The 21,803-nt window shown below is 41.7% G+C and overlaps 1 protein-coding gene across 3 annotated transcripts; it reads left to right on the forward strand.

Moving 5' to 3' along the window:
• The first annotated feature begins 3,728 nt into the window (after window positions 1–3,728).
• On the forward strand, window positions 3,729–20,743 carry TBP (TATA-box binding protein). Of its 3 annotated transcripts, none has more exons than XM_077813367.1 (8): window positions 3,729–3,817; window positions 6,521–6,763; window positions 8,614–8,939; window positions 10,325–10,412; window positions 16,485–16,576; window positions 18,949–19,116; window positions 19,458–19,552; window positions 20,122–20,743. In XM_077813367.1, the coding sequence occupies exons 2-8, from the start codon at window positions 6,710–6,712 to the stop codon at window positions 20,199–20,201; spliced, it is 903 nt and encodes a 300-aa protein (XP_077669493.1). In that variant the 5' UTR covers window positions 3,729–3,817; window positions 6,521–6,709; the 3' UTR covers window positions 20,202–20,743. The 3 variants fall into 3 exon arrangements, with proteins under 3 accessions (XP_077669493.1, XP_077669496.1, XP_077669494.1); XM_077813370.1 differs by having other exon boundaries at window positions 3,740–3,759; XM_077813368.1 differs by lacking the exon at window positions 3,729–3,817 and adding an exon at window positions 3,930–4,179.
• The last annotated feature ends 1,060 nt before the right edge of the window (window positions 20,744–21,803 follow it).

Genomic DNA, 21,803 nt, shown 5'->3' on the forward strand with positions numbered 1-21,803 from the left:
TATTGTTACAGAGTATTGCTTTGAGGTCCCCCACTCCTCCCCCCAGACGTTCTTGTTAAACCCTGGATTTGTGCTGGAAATGGCCCACTTTGATTATCATACACATTGTAAGGAGAGTGATCACTTTAGATAAGCTATTACCAGCAGGAGAGTGGGGTGGGGGGAGAGAAAACCTTTTGTAGTGGTAAACACCCATTTTTTCATGCTTTGTGTGTATAAAAAAGATCTTCTATACTTTCCATAGTATGCATCCGATGAAGTGAACTGTAGCTCACAAAAGCTTATGCTCAAATAAATTGGTTAGTCTCTAAGGTTCCACAAGTACTCCTTTTCTTTTTGCTTTGAGTCTCTCTCTGTGTGAGTAGTTGTTGTTACAAAGAATTGCTTTGAGAACAGACTCTGTCTTAGAATGTACTAACACAATTAGCAGCTTACAAGTTTCACACAGAGGGAGAGAAACAGTACCAAAAACCAAGAGACCTCTTAATTAGTAATACCCTGGAATTTAAACTGTGGGGTGTTAGGATATAGATATTCAGGCCTGTCGGTAAAGGCCTGTACTCGAAGAATTTAGGTGTATTCTTGGCTAGTTATAGAGGTATAAAAGAAAGAATCAAAATCATTGTCTGCCGGTGTAAGGTCCTTCTCTTACTGTGACAGTCTGAGGCCTGTTCTTAGGCTAAGGCCTTTGGCTAAGCAGCAGAGGCAGCCATGAAGTGGGAAGCCAACGGTCACATCCTTACATTCCAAACTAGTCACATTGAAATAAGGTGCTATTGGGCTGTTAGGAATACAATCCTGTCCTGATAGTGCCCATCACCTTCAGAGAAAGGGAAGTGCCTAGAAAATGTAAAAGTTTGATAGCATCCTGTTTGGCAAGAACTCGCTTATCAATAGCTGGGATGCGAAATCCTCACTTCTGTATTGTTTTGTCATTATAGTTCCCACTTTGCTATTGTTTGTCTGTATAATCTCTGTCTGGTTCTGTGATTGTTCCTGTCTGCTGTATAATTAATTTTGCTGGGTGTAAACTTATTAAGGTGGTGGGATATAACTGGTTACGTAATCATGTTACAATATGTTAGGATTGGTTAATTAAATTTCAGGAAAATGATTGGTTAAGGTATAGCTAAGCAGAACTCAAGTTTTACTATATAGTCTGCAGTCAATCAGGAAGTGAGGGGGTGGGGGAGATGGGAACAGGGAATGGGGGTAAGGAAATTGGAATCATGTTTTGCTAAAGGGGGAAATGGGAACAGGGAATGGGGGTAAGGAAATTGGAATCATGTTTGGCTAAGGGCAGGAATGGGAACAGGGACACAGGTGTAAAGCTCTGTGGTGTCAGAGCTGGGAAGGGGGACACTAAGGAAGAAAACTGGAATCATGCTTGCTGGAAGTTCACCCCAATAAACATTAAATTGTTTGCACCTTTGGACTTCGGATATTGTTGCTCTCTGTTCATGCGAGAAGGACCAGGGAAGTAAGTGCGTGAAGGAATAAGTCCCCTAACATGGGGAATCAAACTCATTTGTGATTTTAATACAGAACTACTTTAATATGATCCAACAGGCCACTATCTTTGGAAACATGTGGTGATCAGGGGAGGTCCCGGACGATTGGAAAAAGGCAAATATAGTGCCCATCTATTAAAAAGCGAAGAAGGAGAACCCAGGGAACTACAGACTAGTCAGCCTCATCTCAGTCCCTGGAAAAATCATGGAGCAGGTCCTCACGGAAACCATTTTGAAGCTCTTGGAGGAGAGGAAGGTGATCAGGAACAGTCAACATGGATTCACCAAGGGCAAGTCACGCCAGACCAACCAGATTGCCTTCTATGTTGAGATAACTGTGGCTCTGTGGATATGGAGAAAGCAGTGGACGTGATATATCTTGACTTTAGCAAAGCTTTCAATACAGTCTCCTACAGTATTCTTGCCAGCGAGTTAAAAAAGTATGGATTGGATGAATGGACGATAAGGCGGCTAGAAAGCTAGCTAGATTGTCGGGCTCAACGGGTAGCAATCAACAGCTCAATGTCTAGTTGGCAGGCGGTATCAAGCGGAGTACCCCAGGGGTCAGTCCTGGGGCCGCTTTTGTTCAACATCTTTATTAATGATCTGGATGATGGGAAGGATTGCACCCTCAGCAAATTTGCAGATGACACTAAGCTGGGGGAGAGGTAGATATGCTGGAGGGCCGGGATAGAGTCCAGAGTGACCTAGACAAATTGGAGGATTGGGCCAAAAGAAATCTGATGAGGTTCAACAAGGACAAGTGCAGAGTCCTGAACTTAGGACAGAAGAATCCCATGCACCGCTAAAAGCTGGGGACCGACTGGCTAAGCAGCAGTTCTGCAGAAAAGGACCTGGGGATTACAGTGGATGAGAAGCTGGATATGAGGCAGCAGTGTGCCCTTGTTGCCAAGAAAGCTAACAGCATATTGGGCTGCATTAGTAGGAGCATTGTCAACAGATGAAGAGAAGTGATTATTCTCATCCATTTCGCACTGGTGAGGCCACATCTGGAGTATTGCACCCAGTTTTGGGCCGCCCACTACAGAAAGGATGTGGACAAATTGGAGAGAGTCCAGCAGAGGGCAATGAAAATTATCAGGGGTCTGGGGCACATGACTTACGAGGAGAGGCTGAGGGAATTGGGTTTGTTTAGTCTGCAGAAGAGAAGAGTGAGGAGGGATTTGATAGCAGCCTTCAACGACCTGAACGCGGGTTCCAAAGAGGATGGAGCTCAGCTGTTCACAGTGGTGGCAGATGACAGAACAAGGAGTAATGGTCTCAAGTTGCAGTGGGGGATATTAGGGAAACATATTTCATTAGAAGGGTGGTGAAGCACTGGAATGGGTTACCTAGGGAGGTGGGGGAATCTCCATCCTTAGGAGTTTTTAAGGCCCGGCTTGACAAAGCCCTGGCTGGGATGATTTAGTTGATGTTGGTCCTGTTTTGAGCAGGGGATTGGACTAGATGACCTCTTGAGGTCTCTTCCAACCCTAATCACCTACGATAGGACACCATCTTGCATGCTGCCCTGCTGGAGGGCCTGTACAGAGTAGTGTGGCATCAAGGACTGTGATTTTTATTGTTTTTCCCATCCTTTATGGAGCCATTTATAGAGACAAAATAACACTGAAGGAGACTTCTCTTCTACCCCACCCAGGAACCAAATCTACAAAGTTCAGATTCGTATTATTTTGGCTCCCCCTCATAAGATTGCCACCTGTCCAGGTTTTCCCAGGATCGTAGCTGTGCCAGGGGATCTGTAGGGTGCTCAGGACACACTGCCAGCTGTCCGGATTCATGGGCTAAGGATCATCCCGCATTGCCCCCGTTGTTGGTCCCGCAGAGGTGGCACCTCTGCCCACACCCGGCTCTGCGGGGCAGTGGGAGCTGGCGGTGAAATGCAATAAACCAAATACAGACATGGCGGGGGCTGTGACCGCTGGGGGGGCTGCGGCCCGGGGCTGTTCGCAGCGGGTGGTTTTGGGGGTGTGTTTTATTTGCGGGCGCTGGGTTCTCTGGCAATAAACATCCCCCAGTGGGGGCCCCGCGCTGGGGCGGGCGGGCGGCCGGGGCCCACTGGCCCGCGCGGCGCAGCGGAGGCCGGATCGGGGCCTCTCCCGGGGCTTCTCCTCCCAGCTTCGCCCTCGCTTGGGGTGGCCACCGCGGGAAAGGGCCCGGGCGGCTGCGGGCGGAAGTGACGCGTTATGCGCGCGCCGGAGGAGGGCGCGGGGGCGGGCTGCAGCAGGTGGGGTTCAGCGCCGCCGCTGGGTCTGTGCAGCGCCTGGGGGGAGCTGGAGCGGCAGGTACCGAACCCCCCCCCCAGCCCCGGGCAGAGCCCGCGGGGTCCCGAGGCAGCGGCGGGGCGCGTGTCTCTCCCGGGGCCGGCAGCCGCCGCCGACGCCGCCGACGCGTGGTGCGAGGCTCCCCCGTCCCGAACCTGCCCCCATAGCCCCGGCTTCCTCCGGGACGGGACTGGGCAGCGCCCGCCGACCCCGGTCCGACCCCGCGGCCGCTTCTCCCCGCGGGCTACACCGGCCACGCTTCGCGCGGGGCGGCCCGGGCCCGGGCTCAGGCTCAGTCTCGGCCCCTTCCCGCCGCCCGGGAGCGATCCCGGCCGTGCCGCGCGGAGGCCGCGGTGCCTTTGCCCGAGGCCAGACAGTGAGAGGTGGGTTCCCATCCCCGAGCTGAGCGCGGCCTTTCTGGGGCTTTCCTCGCACAGGCTTGTCGGGGGAGCGCCGTCTTGTAAAACCTCTTGTGTGCAGAAAAGAGAAGCTGCGCTTCTTTCTGTACGCCTGTTATCTAGCCCCTCTCTGGTGCTCTGGCCTTCCTGAGCCTGTTGGCGTGACTAGGAGGGTTGGAGACAGGATTGGGGGGCACTGATGAGTTCAGTGTCGTCCCGATTAGCCCATCACTGTAGTATGTCGGCAACAGTAATTCTGATTTGGCCAGTGACACTGACTCCCTCGGTGTGATGTTGGACGAGTCACTAAGCTGCCTTGTCTCTTTCCCCATCTGCAAAATGGGAACAAGGCAGTATTGGCAAATCAGCCCTCACCCAGCCGCCTGAGGAGATTAGTTATTTGTTAGCCAAATAATATATCCTGAGGTGTTCATGATCACCCTCATAGTGAAAGGGAGGGTAAATCAGGTTTCATTACAGTATTTTGGGGTAACATAATTATGTACAATATTAGATTATTATGAAGCTTATTGTTAAGTGCTTTGAAGATGAAACATGCTATGCAATTACTAAGTATTATTACATAGTCAAACCTCCTGTTGAAGTTAGTGGGATATTCTTCCATCAGAAGTATTGGTTCAGGCTATCCATAAGTACACAAGTTCCATTCATGTTTAAAGAGTTCCTCTTGCTATAACTTCATATGCATTATTTTGTGTTAATGCTTAGTACTAAGGGGGGAAGCTCAGTGGCGCTGAAGGCAGGATATCCTCAGAAGTCCCTTGCCTGTGGAATTTGTTCCTTGCACAAATGTAGCTAAACTCAAAACAGGCCTTATTTACACTGTGTTGCAAGACCTTTGTCTAGTCTTTCTACTAACGGTGGGTCAAGGAATCCCTGATAAAAATAAGCAGCTGAACAGGTTTTCTTCAAACTTTCAGAACATTTACCTCAGGGCTGGAAGTGAGTCTGAGATTTCAGCCCAACAGGTAATTGTTTCAGGAAGCTGAAAGTTACTAGAAGTGTTTGATAGGGGGGTATTCTATTTTAAGCTTCTAACTGCCCTGTTGTTAGTGCAGCAGTGTAATTCAGGAAAATCAGAAGATTGCTGTGTGCATTAAAAAGATATGCATATATGTCAATTGGAAAACCCCAATTTTTTTCTAACTTTTTTTCTACTCTGTACGGTGCATGTAATTCTTTGGTGAAATGTCTCAGTGCTTCATTTTTTTATCTGGAGTTGGAAAACGAGATTCTTTTTTCTTTCTGATTTTAATAATGTTTTGTTGTTAAATCATTTCCAGCAGCTCAGGCTTCAAGAACAATCCCACAACAACAAATGAATGTACAAGCACAAGGACTAGAAATCTTGGTTTCAAACTAGTGAAGTTACTGTAGATTTAAAATAATTTAAAAAACATATGGAAGTACTTTGGTGCCATTTCGAAAAAATCAGACCAAATTCTACCCTCGGTTGTACCAGGGCACTGTGACTGAAATCAGTTGAGTCGAACTGGTGCAGTTGAGAATAGAGTTGGGTCTGCTGTGTTTTGGAAGCACTAATCAATATATGATGAGCTATAAATATCAAATTCACTTTATTTAGTATCTTGGTAAAATTTGTGCAACATTTGAGTATCTCGTATTAATTTTAATGCGAACATGTAATCTTTTAGTGAAATATTAAGACACAATAATTTTAATATTATATGAATGAATCTACAAACATAGATTTCTGCTACATTATGTTTAAAACTTAAATGAAATATATTACATGTGTTTTGGTGGCAAAGTTTGAAATCATTATAACTAAAGGCTTAGCCCTGCGAACACTTAGGGTATGTCTACATTAGAAATGCTACAGTGGCACAGGTGCGCTGCTGTAGCATAGACACTAACTACAGCAATGGAAGGGGGGTTTTTCCATCTCTCGTAAATCCATCTCTCCGAGAGGCAGTAAGTAGGTTGATGGAAGAATCCTCCCACTGACCTACAGCTTTCTACACCAGGGATAGGTGTAGAAAAGGGGAACTGTGTGTCTCAGATGTGAATTTTTCAGACCCCTGAGCAATGTAGCTAGGTCAATCCAACTTTCTACTGTAGACCAGCCCTTAGACATGTGTGTAGTCCCACTGACTCCAATGGGCCTGTTCGTATGTGTAAAGTCACACACCTACATAAGTTCTTGGTGGGAGTGAGGTTTCAAAGGCAGTATAATGTGCACAAAGAAACATATTTAAGGACTGCTATGTTAAATGGCAGCTGGATGTAATCGTACAAGTTTTTTAAACATACGGTTATCAAGAGACTACTTTTTCCCTTTCAGGTTTTGGCTTGTATTTTAGACTTACTACACAGACTTTTCTGGAGCTGATGTTTTCATAACGTTTCAAGAGTGGCTGAGAAACTAATTGCTGGAATGCTTTAGGGGGGAAAAAACCCGTGAGGGTGTGGAATTATTTTTTATTGAATTGGTGGAATTATTTCTATCCCGACCAAAGAAGTAACTGGAATCATGGATCAGAACAACAGCTTACCGCCCTACGCCCAGGGGTTAGCATCCCCTCAGGTAAAAAAACCCCGCAAATTATTTCAAATTTACTCATGAGATTAATTTCTTTGTAAAAGAGATTTCAGTTTCTTGCATGTAACCTGTCTTGAGTAACAGTATGGATGCTTATGGATAGGAAAGATTGTTTAGAACCTAGCAATATGAACGTGCTTATTTGCTAGAGAAGAGTTTAACATTTGTTGCTTCTGGAATTACTTTATAGGATAACGGGTACTAAGATAAAAAGTAGTTAGTTGTAATCTCTGGAGTATTTTCCTCCATTTCATCTTCAAACATGTAGATTACTATTTTTTTTGTTTTAGATTAAACTACAATTTCATTGCAATTGGGTTTTTAACAGTATTCTCATTTTCCAGATGTTAAAGTACAATTGTTCTGCAAATATCAAATTTTCTTGTGTGAATTGCTTATCTAAAACAGAAGAATATTAATAGGGCACTAAAAAAAAATCCAGTTGACAATTAACTAATTAAAAAAAATAAATCCACTTTGTGGTAAAGCCCTCTTTCACATGCACACACACAAAAGAAAATTCTTAAGGGTTTTTCTACTTCCCTGTAATGTTTATAAGGATCTCTTCAGTATGGGAGAAACATTCATCCTTGATGTAATTCCATTGACTTTAATGTAAACACGTTATGTAGTGGAAAGGGAGAAACTGATTATTCAGATGCACAGCGTAAGCAAATTAATTAAATAGAAAAATACGTTTTTGTAAACTTAAGGTTTACATGAATGGAGATTTCAGAAATATACAAATATATGGAATTCTCATTCTTTCTCTGTTTACATTTAAGTAAAACGAATGTTAAGTCCATTTTAGTGGTAACGTCTGAAATATTTGAATTTCAAAAATTTGAGCCTGGAGTGCCCATCACCCCCAAATATCACTGCCAGTGGCACCCCAATTAGTTTCTTTGGTCAGACAACTGAGCATTAAATTGACATGAGCCTGAATTCCCTTTTAATTTCTGGAGATTCTCTCCTGCTCACGTTTTGAAGCATACCTACAAGGTGATATAAGGAAGCTGCCACTGCTAATGCTGTATCTCTTCTTTTTATAAAAGGACAACTTCAATCTTCTGGGCTTTTAAGTAGGCATTTTCCACAAGCACCAAATTAACTAGGTTTGTTTTTGTTTTTTTTAAGTGAGAGCTGTTAGATATTAGCATATTCATCAGGAAAACAAAGCCCTGGAGTATACACTGAAGAGAATAATGCTTCACTGGCTAGTGGAGAGGAGTACTTGACTGGATAATTTAATGGAGATAAAAAATAATTCTAAGTACTGTCCAGTAAAATGAGCTTCTAAGGCCTGGCCTACGCTACAGAATTAGGTTGACACAAGGCAGCTTATGTCGACCTAACTATGCAAGTATCTACTCTAAAATTTCCACTCCTGCTGACATAACTGCCCTGCTAGGCTGACTTAACTCCACCTCCATGAGAGGCATAGAATCAACGTTGATGTAGTTCGGTCGACGCAGTGTCAGTGTAGATACAGTGTTGCTTACGTTGACTGTTACTGCCCTTCAGAAGCTGTCCCATAATGCCCCACACTGCCTGTACAATCAGTACAAGCGCTCCTGGTGAGGACGCTCGCCGTTGACTCAAGGAGTGTGGTGTGTACAAGCAAAAGTGATTTAATTACTGTGGCAACAGTATGCCAGCGTATGTTAGGTCGACATAATTTTGCAGTGTAGACATGCCCTTATCCCCACTCAGGCTGGACATGTACAAACCACCATTCTTGTTCTTAACCTTATGCAACAAATGTTTGATTTTTCTCATAAAAGTAAATGGACTCGACTGAACTCATGCTTTATTCTTTATACTCTCTTCTTTAGGGTGCCATGACTCCTGGAATTCCAATTTTTAGCCCAATGATGCCCTATGGCACTGGACTGACACCACAGCCTGTCCAAAGCAGCAACAGTCTGTCTATTCTGGAGGAACAGCAGAGGCAGCAGCAGCAAGCAGCACAACAGTCCACATCGCAGCAAGCCACACAGGGAACATCCAGTCAAACGCCACAGCTCTTCCATTCACAGACGCTTACGACAGCTCCTTTACCAGGAACCACGCCACTCTATTCCTCTCCCATGACGCCTATGACCCCAATAACGCCTGCAACACCTGCATCTGAGAGCTCTGGGATTGTGCCACAGCTGCAGTGAGTGTGCTTCATATCTTTTTATTATATATTCTCTTCCTCCCATACAATGAGCCTTTTAAAGATTTAGTGACTCTGATGATTTAGTAGAAGTGGGACTTCTGCTGGTCTTTGTTAGCCATATATCTAATATGCACTGGGTTGGGCCGCTTAATGTCATCCTATGTCTTCATGTGGTAGCTTTATAATGCTGTAACTGTTTTCGGCTATATTCGGTTTCCAAAGTCCCAACAAACCTGGCGTAAAATGTAATCCGAATTGACAATCTAATATTCCAAAATACATATAGCCTTAAATGTATTCTCAGCTGTAACCTATTGAAAGCTTGCATATTGTGTGTTTTTAAAATAACCTCTGTCTCCTGGTTATACTAGTTTGTTAATGAGAGGCTTATTAAAATTGAAAATATATATCTATTGTGGAAAGAGAATTAAAAGGGGGAAAAAACCCTGTTAGTCAACTATAGATGGAATTGTCTCTAATATTTTGTCTTGTTTTCTAGTTGACTACGGAGTATGAATTTATGTTCAGGGAAGAAAAATATAGAATTAGTTCAAGGCATTGGATCTGAAAATCTTTTTCACTGTACTTAGCAATAAAGGGAAAACACTAATTAAACTCTTTTTCTTTTATGGCAACTTATAGAAAAAGTGCCAGTGGGCATTTTGTACTCAACCTTATTTTTGAGTGCAGATGACATTCTAATATGCAAGGGGTCGGCAACCTTTTGCACCTGGACTGTCAGGGTAAAGCCGTTGGCAGGCTAGGCCGGTTTGTTTATCTGGCGCATCCGCAGGCATGGAGCCCCGCAGCTCCCACTGGCTGCGGTTCGCTGTTCCTGGCCAATGGGAGCTGCGGGAAGCGGCATGGGCCAAGGGATGTGCTAACCACTGCTTCCCGCAGCTCCCATTGGCCAGGAACAGCAAACCACGGCCAGTGGGAGCTGCAGGGCTCCGTGCCTGCGGATGCTCCAGATAAACAAACCGGCCTGACCCGCCAGCGGCTTCACCCTGACGGGCCGGGTGCCAAAGGCTGCCAACCCCTGTAATATGCTGTGATATAAACTCAAATTAGCTCTCTAAATTAACAAAAATCCTTTGTTTTTAACTGTTGAGAAAGATGGGAACCTTGTGATATGTGGGGAAAATTGAGAGAACTTTAATGTAAATCAGTTTGATCGTTGCTACCACCCATGTGCTAAACTAATCCTCGGTGTAACTCCATCACAGTCAATAGTGTTAAACTACAGATGTATCTGACCCAATCAACCCTGCTTGAACAGCAAAATCTCAGTATCTAGTCATGTAAGGTTTAAAAAGAGAGAGATTCCAGGAATCCTTCATTAAATCTAGCCTTACCAACTAATCTCTCTAACTTGTCTTCAGGAATATTGTATCCACTGTGAATCTTGGTTGCAAACTTGACCTAAAAACCATTGCGCTTCGAGCCCGAAATGCCGAATACAATCCCAAGGTAAGAGAGATGTATTAGATTTGAATGGGGGACAGACTTTTCACTAGCCATCAATGAAACAAGTCTTAAGCGTAGTCTGCTTTTAAAAATTTTGATCATAGAGCTATACCAGCAAAACCCACCTATTGTCAATGTTTATATGAGAAAAAAGACCTTATAAAAAGAGATTGTCAGTAGAGCTTATATTGGTTCAGGAAGTGAAATGAGTTGTACTGGAAAAAGCATTTCTGTACTGGTATATCTGTGTCTACACTGGGGCTTTTGCTGGTGTAGAAAAATCACACCCGTAACCAATGTTGCTAGATTGGCAAAAGCTTCTTGTGTAGACCTGTCTGTAGTAGTTTAAACAGGGAGTCATGTGCTTCCTGCTCTCAGGGGCTCCTACCTCCCACTTCTTTACCATCTCCATCCTCAAGTGTAATTGTAGAGTCAAATTTATTTGTTTCCATTGTGGGTCTGTGTAGTTCAAAGCCAAGAGCCGTGGCTTCTTAGAGCCTCTAAGCCAGCGGTTCTCAAATTGTGGGTCATGACCCCATTTTAATGGGGTCGTCAGGGCTGGTTCAGACTTGCTGGGGCCCGGGGCCAAACCCGCACCACCCGGGATGGAAGCTGAAGCCCGACCGCCACTGCCCAGGGTTGAAGCCAAAGCCTGAGGGTTTCAGCCCTGGGTGGCAGGGCTCAGGTTACAGGCCTCCTGTAACCTGGGGCTGAAGTGCTTAAGCTTTTCTCCTCCCCCCTCACCCCAAGAGTGGTGGGGCTCAGGCTTCAGTCCCCCCTCCTGGGGTCATGTAATACTTTTTGTTGTCATAAGGGGGTCGCGGTGCAATGAAGTTTGAGAACCCCTGCTCTGCACTATGAATTGATGGTGTTTGAGCACAGTTGTTAACATGGCTGGCAACCAGTCCCTCCCAAGATTCACTTCTCTTTTTGGTTCCATGATATTCAACTGAGATTTGCATTATCGTAGCAGTCAAACGACCAAATCAGGGCCCCGTGGTGCTAGGTGCTATGTGAACCTATAAGAAGACAGGTGTCAGTTTCAGGGCAACTGCACCTGTATTTCCCCCTTCCATGGTCCACCAAGGGCACTGATTTACAGGTTTCCAGTGCCCAGCCATCAGGCCTCCTGGGCAGAGACCCACATCTCAGTGCATTCTGACAAGGGTTTTTAAGGCTGCACAGCTCCCTGATTTACACTGATATCCCCAGCAAGCCAGACTGCCTTTTTGCCATCTCTTTGATGGGTATGACCAGTGTGTTGCCCGCAGTTGTAATTTGCCACACAGGTCCTACTGTGCTAGCACATTTATGCTTACGGAGAAAGCATTTACAGAGAAAACATATTAAACACTAAGAGAACTAAAATACATGCTAAAAAGCTTACCAGAGGTCACTCCCATTTCTAACTTAGGGCTCTAGTATGTTTTCATCCTTCAAAACCCACAACTGGGTTTTCCCCATGGTTACAAGTTCATTTGTCTTAGATCTTGAGCCAGAAAGCAGATTGAGCAGATCAGCTGTTCCTTATACAGATCAGGCCTTTGATACTGGCCTTTTGCAACAAGTGATCAGCAGACAATGGACCCATTCCTCATGCCTTTTCAGAAGGCTGGGTTTTTGAATAACTGGCACTGGGGAATTTGCGTTAACCTCTCCATAGGGATTCCCTAGGAAATCCATGTAACGCTTATTGCCCCAAATGTCCATACTTGTCTGGCATATTTTCAATAGTGTTTTGAACACCCTGGTCTCACATCTGTCACGTCTTTTCCCTAGAGAGGTTACATATGATCCCAGCCCACAGTAATGCATAAACTTAATACAATAAGGTCAATCAAGGATGTTTCAGGAAATTGCTGTATCCGTTACAACAGGGTCCCTGCTACGAAGGCCTTGTCCTCACTAGTGTGAGGCAGGGAGAGTGTCTAAAAATGTGTATTAGCTAATACACAAAAATGGCCATACTAGGTCAGACCAATGGTCCATCTAGCGCAGTATTTTGTCTTCCAACAGTGGCCAGTGCCAGATGCTTCAGAGGGAATGAACAGAACAGGGCATTTATCAGGTGATCCATTCGCTGTCATCCAGTCCCAGCTTCTGGCAGTATGGGGTTGTGTCCCTGACCATCTTGACTAAGAGTTATTGATGGAGCTATCCTCATGAACTTGTCTAGTTCTTCTGTGAACCCAGTTATAGTTTTGGCCTTCGCAGCATTTCCTAGCAAGAAGTTCTATAGCTTGACTGTGTGTTGTGTGAAGTACTGCCAGATGTTAGTTTTAAACATGGTGCCCCTTAATTTCTTTGAGTGACCCCTTGTTCTTATGTTATGTGAAAGGGTAAATAACACTTCCTTATTCACTGTCTCCCTGCCATTCATGATTTTATAGCCTCTCTCTAAGCTGAACAGTACCAGTCTTCTTAATCTCTCCTCATATGGAAGTTGTTCCTAATCATTTTTCTTCCCTTTTCTGTATCTTTTCCAATTTCAGTATCTTTTTTGAGATGGGGCAACCAAAACTGCAACCAGGACTCAGTGTGGGCGTAGCATGGATATATTGATGATATTTTCTATCTTTCCTAATGGTTCCTAACATTGTTAGCTCTTTTAACATGTGTTAACAGGGCAATTAGAATACTAAAAGAAAAGGAGTACTTGTGGCACCTTAGAGACTAACCAATTTATTTGAGCATGAGCTTTTTACCTGGATTTGTGCTGGAAATGGCCCAACTTGATGATCACTTTAGATAAGCTATTACCAGCAGGACAGTGGGGTGGGAGGAGGTATTGTTTCATGATCTCTGTGTGTATATAATGTCTGCTGCAGTTTCCACGGTACGCATCCGATGAAGTGAGCTGTAGCTCACGAAAGCTCATGCTCAAATAAATTGGTTAGTCTCTAAGGTGCCACAAGTACTCCTTTTCTTTTTGTAAAAGACCAGATTACTCAAGTTATATACACACTTGGGTAAGAAGGTTTCTATAATGGTGTGGTGGAAACTCTCTCTCTCCATATTTCGAGCTGCTGGAAAGCGGGGTTTGCTGTTCCTGGACAATGATCGGGAGTTCCATCTTTCATATCATTACATATCTGTACTTCAGTCCCTCTGCTGGAGAAGAAGCAATGCTTTTTCTGTGCTGCATTGCCACCCCAGAGACTTAGGGATGCGCAGGGGTCAGCCCCTCCCTCAGCATGGAGTCACTTCACCTCTCCTCCAACCTCCATTTTTGGGCCTTCTTACCTCGTAGCGCCAGTGTGTTTCTGAGCTGATGGTTAGAGGTTTCTGATGAAGAAGCAAAACTGACAGTACCCTGATTATTTTTTTTGGTCCATTTTGCTCTTGTCCACAAGATTCTAAATATCAGCAGTAAAAATGGATGGCTGTAGTTTATTTTCTCTTTTCTACAGCTTGGGAAGCTCTGAACAGCAAGTAGAGGACCTGGAGCTGTCCTTTAACTGGATCAGGGAAATGTCATTGCTTCAGCTTTTGTACTCCTTTCTTGTTAGGAAGGTTCTTTGCAACTAATTTTTTTTCAAATGAAAGCTTTAATGTTGCAGAATTGATGTCTCTTGCCTTCGGGAAAAGTTCCTACTTAGTAGTGGGGGTGTGGATTTTTTTTTTAAGGCCCTGGACAAGGGAAGTGCTAGTTTAAACTCTAGTCATAGAACAATAAAAGCACATGCTTATGTAAATTTGAGATGGTAGCCATAGTTGTACTATAGCTTATTTCCATAAAGGCAAAACATTAGTTACACAACCACATGTAAGTGGGATGTGACTTCAGCAAGAGTAGTTTGGGGCAACAGCATGATGCTATTGTTGTTTTTAAGGTAGGTAGGCTATGTAAAGTTTGAACTTGGATAATCAAGATGAGGGATTTGTTATTCACTCTGTTTTGATGATAATTCAATGTTTATCAACCTTTATTGTTTAATCTAAAAACCTTTTAAGGAATTTATAGTATCTCTAGCTTTCAAGCCATTCATCTGCATTTACAAGGAAGTGTAGTGTGGTTGTAGGATAATAGCTCCACATTAGATCGGGTGAATGATGATTTTAAATTGAGTTGGGATATTCGCATGAGCAATAGGCCCCAAGGCATGTGACCAAAAAGAATGAGCTTGGGAGAAAGAAGAGTTGTTGTGTTAAATTTGTAGTGACCCTTCAAAATAAGGGTGTTCTCTTATTTAAGGTTTGGGTTGAAGTACTGCATGCATCCGATGAAGTGAGCTGTAGCTCACGAAAGCTTATGCTCAAATAAATTGGTTAGTCTCTAAGGTGCCACAAGTACTCCTTTTCTTTTTGCGAATACAGACTAACACGGCTGCTACTCTGAAACCGGTAATAGAAATAAAACATGGTTAATTGGGTGCCAGGTGCAGTAAATTAACTATATGAGAAACTGCTTCATTTTGCCTTAGCTAAGGTCTGATCATTGGCAGTGACATCACTTGTTTGTTAAAGGGTATAAAAAAGTAAACTCTTAAAGGGGTTCATATGTTAATACCTGCCTGATCAAGCTGACCAATATGGATCTAAGCACCCCTGGGTTTAGTCTGTTTGTAAATATCTTGATCACATGTTTTGTTACTGCTTGGATGAAGTAAATTGCTTGGTATTTAAGCATGTTTAGAGCAATTTGTATAAATACCATTTGGCCTCTGGATTTAATAAAGGAATTTATGGTTAAATTAGTGTTGTGGTACCCTGCATAAATAAAAATTAAGCAGCAGTGTTGGAAATAATTTTCCTAATAATTTTATTAAGGTTTACCACAAGTCATTTTCCACACAAGCATTCCTTTGAGTCAAAAGGCCACATGGTGCTAGTTACAACCAAAATACAAACATAAGCATATCTACACACCTATATTCTATACCCTACCACGATACAGTTATAAGTATTGTCTAAATATACTCTCAATTGGATCACGCCTGGAAGACCCCTTCCCTTCATGGCATGGTTCCAGAGGGCTAGGGAAAAGCTCTGACAAAACACTTAGGAAGCCTTGCTTTTTTTAATACATTATAACTAACAAGTGACATCATTGTTGGTTATTGGGCCTTAGCTGAAGTTAGCTGAAGCAGTTGAGGGCTGCACTTTATTCAGGGGTATTTCCCTTATCTCACTTCCCATATTTTTTCCAACTACTGGACTAAGCATTTCTAACCAATTATTTACTGCACCTGGTGCCCAGTTAACCATGTTTTCTTTATTTCCCAAATGTTAAATAAGAGAACGCTGGTAATTTGCAAAGGGTCAATACAAGTTTAACATACACAATCCTTCTCATGAGTTCATTCTTTTTGGTCACATGCTTTGGGCCTATTACTCATGCCAATATCCAAACACAATTTAAAACCGTAGTTCACTCAAATGTGGGCTTAAATTTCTACACATGGAGATTACAGCCCGGAACTATGAGTAATGATGCTACTGGTGTGTGTTTGAAGTAATTCAGCTGACTTCCATTGACAAGAATTTGGCTTCTGGTTTCTACCCATAACATAACCAACATTCTGAGGTTGGACAATCCTTCAATTTCCCTGTTTTAGTTTCTCATCAGTAAAATGAAGATCTAAGAGTTTTGTACCTTGCAAGGGTGTTGAGGCTTAAAGGGACAAAATCAAACTTCTGTCTGGAAATTGATTGTCACAAGCAATGTTAATATAACTGAAAGATTGCAGAGAGTCTGTTACTTTTTTCAAATAATTTGGTGCATTTCACAACACACGGTATAGAATAATTTGTTCCCTTTTTATAGTAAGATTTCTTCTTGTCTATATCGGTCTTTCACACAGTAAAAGAAACATTTTAATAAAAAAGGAAAATGTGATTGTAAAAGCACATTTTTGCAAGGGGAGTCAGGCATAGTGTTTAAAGCTACTTTTCATTCATTTTTTAAAATGGTTTAGATCTCAAGTTGACAGCGCTTTCAGAATTAAGAAGGCTGCGTAAGTGGAAAGTATAGTACTAAGTTGGTTAATACTGTTTAAAATTTAGTAATGCATTTATTTGTATAGAATTCTTCTAGCAATAATATCACTAACAGCTTCAAGTTATGCATTTCAGCGTTTTGCTGCTGTCATCATGAGAATAAGAGAACCACGAACTACTGCACTTATATTCAGCTCCGGAAAAATGGTGTGCACAGGGGCAAAAAGGTTTGTGTAACTAACTTGTAACTGCTCATTAATCAGCTTGTAATTCAGGATCAATTGACCATTCCAGTCTACAGTGTTTACTGGCATTGGCTATATCTTGACCTACAAGCAAGCTTGGCAGCCCAGACACTTCTTTCCAAATAATTGATTAAGTTAGAACAGCATTTTTGGTGTATGTGCCATCGTCCAAATGGGGTGCAGGCTTTAGAAACTTCTATGGTTTCACCTATTCTCATTAAAACAAAGCCCTCATTTTAAAAATGGAATGTTACAGGCACAGAATTGTAGGTGTGCACTAATGCCTCTGAGAAACGTCTGAGCGGGTGGAGGAGAGTGATCTGACTTCTCAGTAATTTCCCTCATCCATCCCAAATCAATCATGATGACCCTCACAGGTTCCCATGTTCAGAGGCCCCTCCTCCTGGAGCTTGTCAGTGCTTCTGCACTGGCCAAAGGGGATCCTGTAGAGTGAAGCAAGATATACTCACTTCATATGCAATCTGGGCAGAGCATGATACCTGAACAGTGTTCCCAGTGCTACCCTCTGATTTTCCATTAGTATGAATGCATGGCTTAACAAAACATGATACATTAAATCCAAGCCGTGAAGTTATTACATTTTTCCACCAGCCAATAACTACACCACACAGTGTAATACTGATAGCTATGTGATTTCCTAGAGAGAGTATTGGGGTTCTTCATGGAATAAGAAAGCATTGAAAGTATTTTTATAACTTTCAAATGCCAATGCACATATTGTTGAATATTAAAAATCCATTAAAAGGAAAAGCCTAGTTTAAAGAAAAAGCTGAAGAAAATCCCTAAACTCCTTGACTTTAATGTTTAGCTTTAACAATATGGTTTAACTATGTTGTGTTTTGATGAATGTCTAGCTAGAGATGTGCAGTGTTGTGATAGCTGTGTCAGTACCAGAATATTAGAGAAACAAGGTGGGTGAAGTAATATCTGTTGGACCAACTTCTGTTTGTGAGGGAGACAAGCTTTCGAGCTTATACAGAGCTCTTCTTATTGGACAAAAGTCCAATTAAAAGATATTAACCTCACCCACCTGGTTTCTCTAGTTACAAACATAACATTTCTCCATTTTTACTGTAAAAATTAAAGACTGAAGGAATTTAATTGACTAAGCCCAGTCACTATTTGAATAAGGCATATATGTGTTGTCCAACTTTTGTGACAGGCTACCTTTCATTTGAAGAGATCAAGAGGATTACCAAAATGTTTGGGCTTTACTACTACTGACCGAGTGCATCTTTTTAGTTTTAATTTTTTACACAAATTTAGTTTAATTCTAATGAAGCATTTTTTACTATTGACTTTAAATCTTGAATGAAAACAATCCATCCTGTCTGGTTTCTACACTGACTGGTCACTGATTTATGTGATCTTAGGTACTTAACCAGTATGCCTCAGATTCCCCATTTGTAAAATCATTATATTTGCCTTACAGAGGTGCAAGGAGTTAATGTGCTGTGCACTTGATGGTGAAGTTATACTAGGGTTTGTTTATTTGCTTGTATCAGAGATACTCAGACTGAGGCTTGTGAGCTGCAAGAGGCTCTTTAATGTGTCTTCTGTGTCTTTGCAGTACATGATATTAAAACAGGGTGTGATTTAATTAACAACCAATCAGGATGCTTTTACTATGTTGTTAACTAATTGTAGTTGATAAAATAAGTCATTTTGCTGTGAGTATATATGTATATAAAAACTAAATATTTCCCTTCATATTGTTTAAATATGACTATATAGTACTATAGTAAATGAATTCACCCTACTGTGGCTCTTTTGGGTAATGCTGATTTGACCCCCCTCAAGCACTGAGGTCTGAGTATCACTGGCTTATATAATGCTCCTCACTGCAGCTGGATGCTTTACAGAGATTTAAAAATAATTAAAATAGACCTAGACCCAGTGGCCAAGAAAGAAGCTTTACTCTGTGAAAAGAAGAGCAGAGAGCAACCATCCAGAAAGGAAGGACAAAATAATCAGACTAAAGAATTCAGTTACAACGTTTTACTAGGCCTTGTAGACTAAGGGTGGATAGGGGAGAATAGGACTCTGGTAGCATATTGAGAGGGGGATTTGTAGAGAATGAATACTTCTATTGTTAATTTCATAAACTGTAAGGGCCAAAATGTGAAATAATTATTTTGAGGCTGCTGAAAGGATATTAACAGGATAGAAAGCACTGTTAGTAGTTGCTAACAATGTATACGAGTATTTTGGCATACAGCTTTACACTCCTCATTCCCTTCAGTTTTTCCACATATATATATTTGCTTTTTAAAGTTGGTCACTTCAGTGATACTTACATGAGGGAATACAATGAATGTCTTTTCTCCCTTCAGCGAGGAGCAGTCCAGATTGGCAGCAAGGAAATATGCCAGAGTTGTTCAAAAACTGGGCTTTCCAGCAAAATTCTTGGATTTTAAGATTCAGAATATGGTGGGAAGCTGTGATGTGAAATTTCCTATCAGATTAGAGGGATTGGTACTTACACATCAACAGTTTAGCAGGTAAATAATAAAGCTTAGTATGATTCATTATTGCTGAACACTTGATCTAGTGATCTCAAAAGGGTGTACTGTACTGGTTAGATTGTTCCATTGCAGATTGGGAGTATCCTACACCTTGATTCCTCTTGTTCCTTTGCCTCTGGTTTTGTCAGCCAGATGCTAATCCTTCCCCACTAAACCTTTGTGGAGCCTTCTCTTCTCCCCCCCACCCACCCCCCAAAAAAAAGTGAAGGTGGGATAGCTGTTTTCTGTTGCTAAACATGGGGAGAGTGAATCTGATCAGCTAACATCACTTTCAGATTAGTTTGTGCATTTGCTTGACCTTCTCTCTTTCCTTTCAGTTATGAGCCAGAGTTGTTTCCTGGCTTAATCTACCGAATGATCAAGCCAAGAATTGTCCTGCTTATTTTTGTTTCTGGAAAGGTGGTTTTAACTGGTAAGTAACCAAGCCAACACTGATGCTTTTAACGGTCTAGGGTTAGGCTACAAAACCAGGAACATACATCTTTCTTACTCAGAGTGTCTTTAGAATGCTCAACTACACTTCTCTGATTTGGAAAGGTTTTAAATTCTGAAGTTTCATTTGTGTATTATTTACTACTCAGTTTGTTGGTGTGGTGGACATGCTGAGAGCAAAAATGGGTTATAGGCTATAGTTATTTTTACACTATGTTCTAAAAGCCGTTCTTCTGAATAAAATTATATGAAGTTATAACAAGGAAATGCCTACAGGAAATCTATAAACTACAAGTATTCAACACTCAGGTATAAATACAATTATACTCTATTAGACGTATGAAACTATTCAATCATGATAATAGAAAACAAACCAACAAAAATTGCAAATTTAAAGCAATCCCAATAGTGTAGGGAAACAGGGAAGAGATAGTGTAAGTGTGATTGGAAGCTGCCTCATCTGTACAGTATCTGGATCATAACTAATTGTGAAATATAAGTATGTTATAACTGTCACAAAATGTACTTTCTGATTTTTTTTGTTTCTAGGTGCTAAAGTCAGAGCAGAAATTTATGAAGCATTTGAAAATATATATCCAATTTTAAAGGGATTCAGAAAGACAACGTAACAGTTTTTACATACTTTCAAAGAAATTTTTGGGGTACATTTTAAAAGGTATGGAGTATGGCACAGTAGTAACAAGAGATGGACTTTCAGTTACAAACTGCAACACCAAGACTCAGAGTGTTTTCCAGTTAGTGCCTACTTCCCTGATACTCATGGGAAACTATTATTTTTATGGATTATGTCTACTGAGTTACGGTGAATTGCTTTATTGAGCTGTTCTTGGAGCACCTCTTCCAAGTTTTATTTATATTTTAGCTTTTGATTGATTTTAATGTCAATGGTTTTAGGCACCCACAAATATTGGTAAGTTGGTTTGAGACAAATGCAACCATGCCACCCCAAATGTGTAAACCACTTCAATTGCTGTAAGTTTTTATCTTTTTCATAAATGTTTTTATAATCTTACTTCTAAAGTTACTTTTCAAAGTTCTCCATTTGTAGTTTTTTTTTGTTTTTTTTTTGTGCCAGACATTCCCTCTTTCCAGGGTTCAGCAGGACAGAATAAATTTATTAATGAAAATGGCTAGCTGTATATATTTGGGGGGGGGGGGGGGGGGCGGGAAACAAATGTCATGTTTTTTCAGCTCTATATGTACATTAATACTGTTTATAAAACTCTATGGGAAGACCCTTAATGACTTTTAAAAAGTAACCCTGCTTGACCTTTGCTGCTGTTAATGTGGTAAGTGCATGCTGTAGAAATATGTAATGTACTGAATACTTGAGTCTCTTTTATATGACTTTCTTAATAACATGCCAGTATTAAAGCAGTGCATTTGCCATGTGATTTTTGACCCTATTTTCTCAAAATAGTGATCCTCCCAATCTGGTTTGGTTATAAGCAGTTGGGTATTTTAGACATCAGTATTAACATTCTGATTTCACTGGGGTTCTTGAATATCTTTACTTTTACAGTATCTTCTCTTCTGCTTGGTGTTATTAAAGACTTCTAGTATGAAGTTCTGTTTCATCTGAATGACAAGTAGTGATTTGTGCAGATCTGATATATAGCTAATGTTTTGCTGAAAATGTGAATTGAAATCTAAGTGGTGGTGGTGGTAAAGATATTCTGCTATTTTGAGAATAGTGGACAACCAACCCTTAAGTGACATGCACTATTTTAAGATGAGTTTCAGTAGCGCGATGGACTTGTAATTCCTAACTGCTACATCTCCTTCAGTGGATGCTGAAGACAGAACTTGAGCTGCATCCTTTGGGAACTACAGGCCTGAGGATAGCAGACAAAGCCACAGTAAGTAAACCTGAATGGATTTACATTCAAAGGGAATGTCAGAACATTTGGTTAAAGCGACAAAATGTTTTGACCTGACTAAAGCAAGGGCTAGAGACTTCATGGATGCTACAGCTTCTTTAGCAGTAGTAGCATTCCTGAATCCTCTGTGTGGCTAATCGTTTACTTCTGCAGAGCTTTTAAAGAACTGTTGGGCCATACTTGCAGGATGGCAGACTCTCTTTCAGTCACTGCTTCCAGGACTCCTGAGTAAGAATAGAGAGGTTATTTTACCTTTGTATTTGGCACTGATGTGACTGCTGCTGGAATACAGTGTCTAATTGTGGTGCAATTCAAGAAGGATGTTGACAA

The sequence above is a fragment of the Eretmochelys imbricata genome, chromosome 3 (genome assembly GCF_965152235.1).
Source record: "Eretmochelys imbricata isolate rEreImb1 chromosome 3, rEreImb1.hap1, whole genome shotgun sequence".
NCBI lineage: Eukaryota > Metazoa > Chordata > Testudines > Cheloniidae > Eretmochelys > Eretmochelys imbricata.

What these genes read in the sequence shown, in the direction of transcription:
- TBP (XM_077813367.1), top strand. Translation starts at nt 6,710, where the DNA reads ATGGATCAGAACAACAGCTTACCGCCCTACGCCCAGGGGTTAGCATCC. An exon ending in AGGGGTTAGCATCCCCTCAG is followed by an intron (nt 6,764 to 8,613) that starts GTAAAAAAACCC and finishes TCTCTTCTTTAG; the next exon opens with GGTGCCATGACTCCTGGAAT. An exon ending in GTGTGCACAGGGGCAAAAAG is followed by an intron (nt 16,577 to 18,948) that starts GTTTGTGTAACT and finishes TTCTCCCTTCAG; the next exon opens with CGAGGAGCAGTCCAGATTGG.